The sequence below is a fragment of the Cyprinus carpio genome, chromosome A3 (genome assembly GCF_018340385.1).
Source record: "Cyprinus carpio isolate SPL01 chromosome A3, ASM1834038v1, whole genome shotgun sequence".
In the NCBI taxonomy this organism is placed as follows: Eukaryota; Metazoa; Chordata; class Actinopteri; order Cypriniformes; family Cyprinidae; genus Cyprinus; species Cyprinus carpio.
This window is the reverse complement of record NC_056574.1, coordinates 32,412,716-32,425,068: the sequence shown is the minus strand read 5'-3', so window position 1 is coordinate 32,425,068 and position 12,353 is coordinate 32,412,716. Positions and strand designations below refer to the sequence as shown.

At 35.6% G+C, this 12,353-nt stretch overlaps 2 protein-coding genes across 7 annotated transcripts in view; both read right to left on the bottom strand.

The window, feature by feature from the left end:
• The window catches only part of LOC109103391 (caskin-2-like), a 56,002-nt gene extending 55,624 nt beyond the window's left edge, over nucleotides 1-378 (bottom strand). For 3 of the 5 annotated variants that reach the window (XM_042730588.1, XM_042730593.1, XM_042730610.1), the window contains exon 1: nucleotides 79-378. The gene's annotated coding sequence lies outside the window, so the exon portion shown is untranslated. The remainder of the gene's footprint in view (nucleotides 1-78) is intronic. The other 2 variants (XM_042730602.1, XM_042730597.1) reach the window with 1 other exon arrangement.
• Nucleotides 379-6,461: 6,083 nt separating this feature from the next.
• On the bottom strand, nucleotides 6,462-11,119 carry LOC109064097. 2 transcript variants are annotated; one of them, XM_019081108.2, is made up of 4 exons: nucleotides 10,983-11,119; nucleotides 10,829-10,867; nucleotides 7,065-7,340; nucleotides 6,462-6,988 (listed from the first exon to the last, which is right to left on the bottom strand). In XM_019081108.2, exons 1-4 carry the CDS (start codon nucleotides 10,999-11,001, stop codon nucleotides 6,543-6,545), a joined length of 780 nt encoding a protein of 259 aa, XP_018936653.1. In that variant the 5' UTR covers nucleotides 11,002-11,119; the 3' UTR covers nucleotides 6,462-6,542. The 2 variants fall into 2 exon arrangements, with proteins under 2 accessions (XP_018936653.1, XP_042586502.1); XM_042730568.1 differs by having other exon boundaries at nucleotides 7,065-7,409; nucleotides 10,983-11,116.
• Between the last annotated feature and the right edge of the window lie 1,234 nt (nucleotides 11,120-12,353).

The following is a 12,353-nucleotide window of genomic DNA, read 5'->3' as shown; positions in this document are numbered from 1 at the left end:
ATTTAATTCAATCTTCAGACAGAGATCCTTACAAAACATTAGCACCAATAAAACATTAGTTATGATGAACACACTTACCATTAAAGTAGAGAGAAGTATTAGTTTTCGATGTAGGCTGGAGCGGTCACTCGCTCAGTCGCATCCAGTGCAGTCACTTCACCAGCAGCGCGCGCAGTCCCTTCAGTCAGCTCTTGCTCTATAAACACTCTTCGCTGTAAGTCTGAACTCTCTTGACCGCTTCTACTCGCGCTCGAGTCGTTAAGAAGGTATTCTCTCGGCAGTCCGTGTCGATAAACTCCAAACTGAGCGTCGGCTTGATTTGCATGAGCGTGTTTTGAGAGCTCCAGTAGTGAGCGGAGCGGCAGAGCGGCGCGGGGCGGTCCTCGCAGGGGGAGGGAGCAGAGCCGCTCTGCCGCCCGCGCCGCTCTGCCGCCCTCTGGGACCCATCCGCTGCTCTGCGCCAGACAGATCCTTCAGCCTCGACTCATCTGATATAGGCTTCTGGTGAAGCACAGAATATAATGATTTAAATTAATAATAATGATTCTTATTATTATTATTAGATTATGAAAAGAGTGTTTGATAATAATAGTGAATTTGGTAAATTACATTATATTAATTATATAAAAAAATGGCACAATATGTGTCTATAGCATAAATTAGCAAGATATTAATCCATATTAATAAGTATATATATATATATATATATATATATATATATATATATATATATATATAGGCTATATAACACACCAAAGCGCAACAAACAACAGCAAATAAAAACAAATAAAAAACAGTACAAAATAATACAATGTGTGTGTGTGTGTGTGTGTGTGTGTGTGTGTGTGTGTGTGTGTGTGTGTGTGTGTGTGTGTGTGTGTGTTTGTAAGTGATATAATATGATAAATGGACAAAGTTTATCAAAGAATAAACCTGGAAGTGATGATTTATTCTCTCGAGCATGGGATGGAAACAGTGCTTTATTCGCAAATGTTTTATGTAATATTATAATGTGATAAATGGACAAAGTTTATCAAAGAATATATATAGGCTATATATAAATATATATATACAGTTATTACAACAATGAGATCATTTAACCAACCAATATATGTAATAAATACATGAGACACAAATAAGGCAAACATTGACGTGATACATTAATAGTGGCATAAAGTGCTGCAATTTTTACATTAAAGAGTTATTCTACCTGATTTAACCCATAAAAAATATATATATCTTGTTTGTATAAATGAATGTATTTAGGTTGATGTAATATTAAATAATATTAATTTAGGTGTTAATTTAAATGTTCCCATTTTTAGGTTCTTTTTTTTTTTTTTTTTTTTTTTTACATTTTTTACTTTTTTGTAGAGAACAATAAAATGAATGTGGAGAGCATCAGAACATTTGAATTTGGGAGAATTTGATGAATAATGTTTAAGTTCACATCAGCTTACATATGTTTACATCCGCCTATTTTTTGTGAATTTTGGGATACTGCATATTAAACACTGGATGCAAATGCCAAGATGAGCATAACTTCAAATAATGTTCATAAAAAAATGTATACACAATTGAATCTGATAAAATTTTAAGAAAACATGCACATAAGCTACTGAATAAATTCCTTGATACTCATCAAAAAATCATGTGACTTCATTTTTACTATTGACACTTTCTCCCAGTTTCCCTGGAAGTGATGATTTTATTCTCTTGAGCATGGGATGGAAACAGTGCTTTATTCACAAATGTTTTATGTAATATTATAATTTTGCACATCATTTAAATTAGCAACTTTTTGATGGAAATATAGCTATTGAGATCTTCAAGTTGATTTCAGACTTTAGTATCCTGGCAAATGCAAGAATAGTTTGAGACATTGTTAATATTCTTTTTAGACTCTAAAGGAAATGTGAAATTACTGAGGGGTCTCTCAAGAGAAAAATCTGAAAAGCAGAAGACTTGAGCAAAAGTCTACATTTTTTCCTCATTTAATCATATTGCTATTTAGGAGAAATAAGTGATCTCATTTGTGATTTGTCTTTCCTTTGGGTCTATTGCTCTTCATCGCCAACAACATGCATTCACTTGTTGTATGTTTAAAACTAAAGGAACTCGGAGTTTTTGTACAATGTACTGAGAATACTGCTAACATGGAACTGACTGTTCAACCATCCATGGGCTCATTTATATGCTTAAACTTGCATGCGCACACAAACACTAATCTAGAAGTCTCTTGTTTCAGCCACAGATCAAAGTGTTTCCTGTCTCCTCTCAAATGAAGTCACCTGGAACAGGATGGTGAATGTGGCGCTGACAAGTGCCTGAATGAGACTGTGCTGTGGAGAACCTGGTGAAAACTGGAGAATAAGGCTTGTGGTTCTGCATCCCTTCACCTGCTTCCACAAAGATAAGGGTGAGCGGTGATCAAAGGATCGGGGGTGCTATCATCTTCCAGGTATACCACTAACAGATGTTGCACACCTGGGGCATGTTTAAATAAAGCAGTTAATGTCAGTATCACAGTGATCACAAGCTAAAACATAGGGTGAAACCAGCACCTTGAAGCAAAGAACAGTTTACTTTTTAAGGATTTAATAGAGTAAGATTCACTGCACAAAGCAAAGGATATTCTGAAAACATAAGAAAGTGCCATCAAGTTTTTCAAGCTGATCATTGTGACATATTTGGGAATAGTTCCCCTCAAAACTTTATCATTACTTAGCCTAGAGTCATTCTAACCCTGTAATATTTTCTCTTTTTGTTTGTCAAATCAAACGGGGATCCTAGTAAACAGTCCAAGCATCTGTTTTCTATCCTATGGAAATACATGGTGAGTTAAGATGTTTTAATGCTTTTGAAAGAAGTCTCTGTGCTCAACGAGCCTGCATTCATCTCATCAAAAACACAGTAAAAAAATGGCAATTTTATAAAATATTATTACAATTTAAAATAACTGATGTCTATTTGAATATATTTTAGATTAATTTAATTAATTATTAAATTAATTTAACATTTAAATCATAAAATTAATTTAATAATTTAAAATAATTTAAGGTATGTATTCCTGTGATCAATGCTGTATTTTCAGCATCATTACTCCAGTCTTCAGTGTCACATGATCCTTCAGAAATCATTCGAATATTCTGATTTGCTGTTCAGTTATTATCAGTTATTAGTGGTGCTCATTTTTTAATAATGGTTATTTTTTATTATCAGTGCTGCTTAATGTTTTTGTAGAAACATGTTTTTTTTTTTTTTTTTTTTTTTTTTTTTTAGGATTCTTGGATGAATAGAAAGTTCAGTGAACAGTATTTATTGGAAAATATTTTTTTTTAGTAATATTATAAAAGTCTTTTATGCTATCACATTTAATAAACTAATGTGTCCTTGCTGAATAAAATTATTATTTATTCTTTTTTTTTTTTTTTTTTTAATCTTACCCCAAACATTGATAATAATAAGAATTGTTTCTTGAGCTGCAAATCAGCATATTAGACTGATTTCTGAAGGATCATGTGACACTGAAGACTGGAGTAATGATGCAGAAACTTGGCAGCTTCATTATGCAGTCTTTTTACCAGTGCATATATGAAGGCACCCAGCATGCAAAGCATCATGAACAATTTTTTTTTTTTTTTTTAATGTTAGTTTTATTTGCGCTATTGAACTTGTTTTTGGTTCACTTTTAGCAGTAAGTGTTGTTTATTTTGTAATGTTGGTTTATGTTGTGTTGTTTTTATTTGTTGAGTGTGTTTTGTATGTCGAGTTTTGATGTCAAAGACGTTGCCTCACTATTATGAAAGATCCATCCACAAACATTTATGAATATGAAATAAGTTATTGATTAATCTTCATGCTTAAATAATGGTAAAATAAAATCTTCATGTTCATGCTAAGAATAGTTATATTATATTAAAGTCAGGCAATTAGCTTATTTCATATTCTAGCTAGCTTGTCATCATTTTGACAAATGTTTTCATTTGTCACACTTCTCACATGACTAGATCAGAAATTTTAATATGAATATGCAAGGTCAAAGAGCCCAAACGAATAGGAAAATTACATTTTGTTAAATAATAATCTTTAATCATGTAAATTCCTAGCAATTTTTTAGTGTAAAGATCAAATGTTCTGACAAGTCACATCTGTGTTTTAAAGAATTGACAGTCACAAAGATGAATGTGAATGAGACTATTTATTTTTGTGCAAAGGATGCACAGAACCAAAACTGCATGCAAATCATAAATATTTATATAGGCTACTGTATATAAAGCGGTGCCTCTGAAATGTTCAGATAGTCCTTGAAAACTGGTGACTCCGGTTAGAGAGTAAGGGCTCTGAGAGTTATATCCACAAAACTTTAATGATGAGATGAGTACAAGGGTACACGTCATGTCTGAGAGCAATTAGGTACAAATTTATATGGATATGTGTGTAAAAGACATGTGCCCTCTAGTGGTGAAGCATAAAAATGCAATTCAATTGAAAGCCTTTCCTACATTTTACACTAAAGACAGATTAAACACAGTGTCCAAAAAATAGCTTGGTCTCAGCAAAACAGTGCATTCATTAACATGAGATTTGAATCATACAAAGGATTAAATAACTGCAAAAAAGTTAAAGTTGTGTTAGCAAAGTAAAGACCAATCTGCCATTTTTTTTTTTTTTTGGCTTAGTCTTACTGTGTTATCAATATGCAACAAAACTGTAACAAGTGTGTTATCCCAAGACACAAAAGCTAAAACACATATACAAAACACACGCTATGTAGGCCTATATAATAAATATAATCAAAATGTATATGTTTAAGAGGCTATATACTTGTATGACTATTGCAGCTATTAATTAATAGATTTGATGCTGTACAGTGACTTCCATACAATATGAAAAAACATGACGTCATTCATATATGACATCAGCAGTGAGAAAGAGAGAAGGGTATAACAAATGAAGTGGTACACGGCCACAGTGGCCTGGGACAGTGTTGTCTTTTTTTGGACAAACCAATTAGTGCAAAAAACAATTCAAGTTGCATGCGCGACCAGTGCGTGGTGTTTATAGAGCTTTGTTTTGATTTTCAATAGATAAACTGCTAAATGTCTGTTCAGTAGTCCCTCTGACAGATTAAGTGATAAAAAGCGTTCTAAATTAAGCACGTCTAATTAATTAAGTGTTAAAACGCTGTTGCAATTGGGTGTACCAAATAAACACTTTTATTTGAAGCAGTTGTATGTGTTGTTGTTTATGTTTTATTATAAAGTTTTATGTTGTATATTATCATTATTAATTTTTTTTTTTTTTTTTTTTTATAAAAAAAAAACATGATAGGATAAAATTAGCCTAATTAACGTGTAATATAAAACAATTGTCTAAGTGTACTGTGATCAATGGCGATTAAAGCAGATCTTTTCGTCTAATTATTACTTCTAAGATGACGAACCGTTAACAAAAAATGCTGTTCATTAAAATGTTCGAGTTGATATTTCGTCAGGAATGGACTTGAACAGACTTTGATTTGGTTCTTCTCCCGCATCACAGGGCAGTGGTGACACCAGAATAGAAATATTCATGATTCTGCTTGGCTTAAAATATAGAATTATGTTAGACACTTATCCTTGTACTCTGTCCCTGACTACATACGTTAATAAACATAATAGCTCACATGTGTGACCATCTGAGCTTAACATATTTAATGCGCTAAATCTGTCTAATCTTTTATTTTGGGTGAACTAATCACAAAACATATATTTGCCTTCCTTACCTTGGTGAAGGAATCTTACAAGAATTTTGCACAGCACTGTACTATACACTTATGAGCTTGTATACTACATGCATCAGTGTGCCTTGGCCGCCCATGACCTTGACGCTGCTTCCTTGCATCACTTTTGGTAGATACCAACCACTGCATATCGGGACACCTCACATGATTCTTGTTTTGGAGATGCTCTGAACCAGTTGTCTTGCCGTCACTATGTGGCACTTGTCGTAGTCACTCATATCTTTTTTGTTTGCCCATTTTTTCAACTTTCATCATATGAAATTCAAGATTTGACTGTTCACTTGCTGTCTAATATATACTGCCCCTTGACAGGTGCCATTTAAAAAACAAAATCAATGTTATTCACTTCACCTGTTCGCATTATTAATGCTTTGGCTGATCAGTGCATAAAATAAAACAATACACTGCAGAGACAAATATTAGGTAAAATACAATTTTTTTTCTAGATTTAAATTGTTTCAATACTTATCTGTAGTTACATATAAAATAAGCCTTATATATAGATACATACACACATACACATCTGGTTGGATGTCATTGAAATCACTGTGACATCTTTTAGGGCCATTTTGAAACAATTTATTAAAAAAAAAAAAATTAAAATAACACACAAAAGTTATGTAATAAACAAGCATGCACATCATAAAAAAAAAAAAAAAAATTATTTATAGTTAATAGTTTTTTATATTATAAAAGAAGAAAAGTTTAGCAGAAATAGGGTTGAACCAAAATCAGTATGCTATGATAAACAGACCCATCATTTTCTAGTAGTATTCATAATTTGGTGCGTCTCTAACACACACCTTTGAATGACGCTCATTCTTTCTTCCATAAGAGAGATTTCATCTAACGCCTGTCTTTTATCTGCTCGCATATTACGGATTTCACTTCCCAACTCTGTGGTATCCCTCTGCAGTGCACGAAGTCTACTTATCACCTCAGCGAAATCAGTTCTGCTCCACTCAATACTCAAACTAATCAACTTTGTGAGGGGTTGAAAACAGGCTGCCACTTCGGCTCGAACAGCACGTGCAAAGTCCTTCTGTGTGGGAGGCCGACTGACAGAACTGTTATTGTCGTGTTGTGGAACAACATGTCGGCGCTGGGTGTCGCTGCTGGACTTTGATAATTCATAAGCCTCACAAGCAGCCATTTCACCATCGATCCATAGCTCCGCACATCTCTGGTCGTAATCTGGTGAACCTGTGAAACAGAAGATTCGTTTGCATTAGCATGCGACAATTTAAATTCACAATCGTTACAGATGATCATCACATACATTCTTTCCCGTTATCCTCTGATGGTCTCAAGCGGCGTTTCACAGGAACTTCAGAGGGGTCGTCTGATTCCCTCTCCCGCTTTTCCCCACATCTCAAGGCAGACGTGTTGCATCCACTGGACTTGGGCTCAAGACTCTGGGTTGTTATAGCCTGGAGTGAATCCCCCGGCGTCACCGGTTCAGACCCACTGTTACTGCCACTCAAAGGTACTGATACCACCGGTTTGAGGTTATCCGGAGCCGCTGATTTATCAGGTGCACACGACGACGGGACACCTGATGGTGTAACAAGCTGACTTTGAGTTGTATTCTCGTCACCATTTGAAAGACAACGAGCATCGTCAACTGAAAACAGAAAAAAACTCTTTTTTAGCATATTGTGTAGCCTACTAAAAACAGTGTTAACCCGTATAATGCATTCAAAATATTTATACGATTTTCACATTCTGGGTCCGTTTGGACCCAAAGAAATGTTTTAAAACAAGTTAATTATTAATATTTGCCTTTTGAGCTAATTTGCTACAGGCTTATAATGTATGCAGTAGAAATGCAAAAAAAAAAAAAAAAAAAAAAAAAAGTTTGAAATCTGATATACGAGAAGAGAAAACAGAAAATGGGCTTTGGTTTTCTGTTTTGCCAAAAATGTCACTTTAATTTTGGTGCCACGCCTCTGCCGATCTGACTGACCGAAAGCAGGAATACAAAAACGTTCTGTCGTTTCAACAAAAGCCCTGGAGCTGTTAAAGTCAGCGGCATGATGCAGAGTGATGTGTTTTACGTCAGTTAGCAGATCATTTTGCTGATAACCTGGGTGGAGGAAACCTGGAGAAAGAGTTCCTGCACACATACTGCCAACACTGTAACTATACAAACCTGGTTTTAAGTTGGCAAACATATCCTTTAAATCTGCCAACAATTTAGGTGCTTCAAGGCATGCGTCGCAAGAATTGATGAATGTGCTGGAGCACACATAGATAAGGCGTCTCACCAAAAGTCTGAATTAAAATTGTTCTTAATTTGACATTCTGTTGTAACTATTTAAAAAAATATATTATTTTTTTTCCATTTTCAACAGCGATCAGTACGTTCTAAATTTAAGGCTACTATAGTCCAGTCTTGTAACCCATCTTTTGGGCGATGTTTACACGACAATGTTTTCGGCCAAAAACAGGAAACTTTTTATGTATTTTGACTTCGTTTACACGACAACGGCATTTTGTGGACTGAAAACGCATATTTTTGAAAACGGGTTTCAAAGTGCAAGGTTTTCAAAATGGCAGTTATCGTTTCAGTGTAAACACCCAATACGGGAATCTTTGAAAACGGTAACATCATGCACTTGTGTATCACATGTTAGGTGTGTAGACATGAGCAGTACGTGTTGATTTTAAAAGCAAGAGCGAACAAACATACACAACAATGGCGGAGTATATGGTACTGTTGTTGCTGCTCAAGAGTTTGCTAACGCTTCTTCAGCAAAGTTTGGATTTACTTCAACAATATTACAACCAACAGCAGAGATGCATCATATACAATATAATCATCACTTCCTTACAGGTACTGTTTACTAACAAGGTGACAGCGCCATCTACTGGCCTAGCATATGTAAAACAGCATTTCTGGCTGGTTTCGCAGATGTGTGTAAAAGCTAATAGTTTTGAAAACGTTGTTGTGCGGTACTAACTGATGAACTGTTCTTACCTAAATCATGATCATTATTCAAAATGCAACCTGAACCTCCATTTTTTTGTAACTTTCTGAAGTTTTAACTTCAGCCAGTCATTACCATATTCTTATGAATAAACTTTTTCCATACTAAAATGCATCTTCTTCTACACGCCCTGATAAAACAACATAAACGGAGTTGTTTTTAATAAACAAAACCCTTTATTATGAGAGAAATTTGCTTATCATTTGACTTTTCACAGATCTTTGTTTTAAAAGTCCCCCCTCCAGGTGAACCAAATTCCACCATGAATGAAGGGTCGTAGAGTTCAAAGAGCCATCACACCGATTCCCCCACCCAGACACCCCCATCTCGTTTTCTAGCACAGCATGAAATCTCCTGCGTCCTGTGTGTTGTAAAACAGTGCTGTGTGTGTCTGGTGTCAGAGGGAACCCCCGTCTGACTAATGCTCATCCATGTTTAAGAGCAGGGGTGCTCAAATCTGGCCCACGAGATCCACTTCCCTGCAGACTTCAGCTCGAACCCTGATCAAACACACCCGAGCGTGCTAATCAATGTCTTCAGGATCATTAGGAAATCACAGGTAGGTGAGTTTGATCAGGGCTGGAGCTAAACTCTGCAGTGCATTAGCTCTCAAACTCAAATCCGTTATTGTATTGTATTGTTATTGTATCCGTTACAGTATTGAAGACTCTTACGTATTTTATTCGCTTTGGCACTTTTTTTCAACTCTTTGTACAAAAATCCACACAGCTAGTCATTTTTTCAAACCCAGATCTCAAGTTTTCATTTCAGTTTACATATATCCTTTCCACAAAACCACTGTTTCACAACAGGATCACTGTAATATGTAATGAGAACATTTGAGTAGATCAGCTGAAAGGGGGACTGGTCGGTCAGACATCGCTTTGGGTTCCTTTAACTATCAAATGTTATTATTACTATGTTATTATTAAACTTCAAAAGGCACTGATTTCGTTAAAAAAAATATATATATGAGTGCTGCACAAGTCAAGACACAGTGCTGTTGTGCATTCTACAGGCTTGCCGTTTCAGAGCAGTCCACAATCACTGAAAATGTTGTAGATTGTTGTTAAAATTTATATTTTATCCGTTTCAATGACCAGCCAGAAAGAGTAAAGCATAGACATTTCAAAATGAGAGTCTTTATGTATTTTAGACCTGATAACTAAAAGTCCTGCAATATTCATAAAGTTCTTTATTCTAGATTGATGTTGGTATTTTGGTTACACAAAGTTTCTCTGGCATTTAATTCAACGTAAACTTTTGTGGTTACTGTCTGGGCTGCCCCTGCACAGGACGGAAAGTCTAACAACATTAACACAAAAATATTCTCTATATAGATAGATAAAAGAGATATACTCAGTAAATGTGACCCTGGAGCACAAAACCAGTCAAATAAGCTGCTGGTATATTTGAAGCAACAGCCAACAATACATTGTATAGGTCAAAATTATCAATTTTTCTTTTATGCCAAAAATCATTAGGATATTAAGTAAACATCATGTTTCATGAAGATAATTTGTAAATTTCCTACAATAAATATATCAAAAGTGTATTTTCAACAGTAATATGCGTTGCTACTTAATTTGGACAATAATTGGAATTTTAATTTTTTTATTTTCAGATAGTTGTATCTCGGCCAAATTGTCCAATCCTAACAAACCATGCATCGATGGAAAGCTTAGTTATTCAGCTTTCAGATGATGTATAAATCTCAATTTCGAAAAAGTGACTCTTGTGACTGGTTTTGTGGTCCAGGGTCACTAATGTCTATAGTTAGTATCAGCACAATAATCTGTTAAACCGTGTGCACGTATATAAACACAATAAACAGGACTACAGTTTGAAGCAGAAATGTTTAAAAACCTTGTATACGTTTTGAAATATATATATTTTTTTATCACTTATATTACTTTTTAGCGTGCGCATACTTTCCAACTTAAAAGCACGTGGGGGGAAAAAGCAAAAATAAATAAATAAATAAATCGCGTACAGTAAGAGAGCTGTGCCTACTTTTCATAAAAGCCATGAGGAAGATGTGTGCATAACTTACCAGGTGTTGTGTTATCTTCGCCGCTTCGAGCCTCGTCGACTGCAAACAGAAAACAGAAAAGCGCTCGTTTAGCACAAAAGAACAGTTCTTGCGATCTCTGTTCGCAGACCGATGTAAGCCACACTTATGCATGAACAAAAGATAGGTTACATACCGTTAAGATTGAGAGCCATTTGAGCGCAGGTGGTTTCAGGCAGCGGCGCGCGAGACAGTGGTGAGGGGACGGTAACAATGAGTCCAGTGTTCCCGCAACAAATCTTTAAATCACCCGACAACTGTTTGGGCGGATCATAGTGTCGCGAGAGGTGGGCGTGTTCCGAACAAACACACGAAGACCTCTTTTACATCAAAATCATTAGGCTATTTGAAATTAATCAACCTAACTTTATCGTCACGCTCTATTTATATTCTGTCGAGAAAATACTGTTGCTGTTTTAATATGACATGCATCTCGAGACTCAAGCATGCTTGTTTGTTCGGCGTCTTTAAACTGTAGCTGTCTGAGTGCACGTGTGTGAAACAATACATCACCTCAAAAACACACACTCTCCATTTCTTTGTTCAAATAGGCGTCTTGGATTTTTTGTGCATAACATTGTGGAACCACTATAACTTTTAAAGTTTAAAGTTTTTAGTTTTCACTGCCTCGTTTGAATGTGAAACTTGTTTTCTCTTCTTTTTAACAAACACATAAAAAAAAAAAAATACATCGGTTGCATTTAGCCTCCAGTTTTCCCCCACTCCCTTTTTTCACAGTTTAACACGTCGTTTCTGAGCAATTTCACAACAAAAGGCTGACATTAATCGCCACCGGAAATGTCCCAACTATTTCACATCTCACCTTGAACCAGGTCTGTTTCGATCAAAGCCAGACACACACACTCTCTCTCTCGATTCGTGAAAAAAGTTTGGTTATGTTTGTGGTATCGAGTGTTTATGAGTACAATACAACAAAACAGTTTCAAAATCTGAGAGAAATGTTACAGCAAATACAAATTCTTTTTGAATGTATTTGTTCTTTGAGTAAACAGAAACAAACAAGAAGAGTTAACAATCTACAAAGAAAATGCAACAGCAAAATATGATGAATATGCAATCTGCATTGGGATTAGTTATGAAGCATTTATTAATATAAACTCCAAAAGAATCATGTGGAGACCAAGCTGGGCTTTTCACACAGTTACATTTTAGGGTTGAACGAGAACCTCTTTTCAAATTACAAGCATCCTTCAGTTACTTTTCTAAAGAGCAGGAGTGTCTGTGACTCCAAGCATACACGTAGATACAGTGCAGTATTGTAAACAGTGCTACAGAGGTGAACAGCGTAGTGTGAATAGCCCGGGTTCTGTCCTGTATGAAACTGAGAGTGTGGTCAGACTAGAGCGAGTCAAGTTTGAGCGGTTCGTCCACGTCCCCCTCCGTCATCTGTTCTCGGAGCAGTTTGGAGATGGCAGACAGCTGCTCCTGCTGTACCCTACAACACAAACACAGCGGCATACAGAAAAAAAAAGAAAAGCGCACACAC

Coding starts and splice junctions, on each gene's coding strand:
- LOC109064097 (XM_042730568.1), bottom strand. Junction 7,410..10,828: donor CGAAGATAACACAACACCTG/GTAAGTTATGCA, acceptor TTCTGTTTTCAG/TTGACGATGCTCGTTGTCTT. Junction 6,989..7,064: donor AGAGGATAACGGGAAAGAAT/GTATGTGATGAT, acceptor TCTGTTTCACAG/GTTCACCAGATTACGACCAG.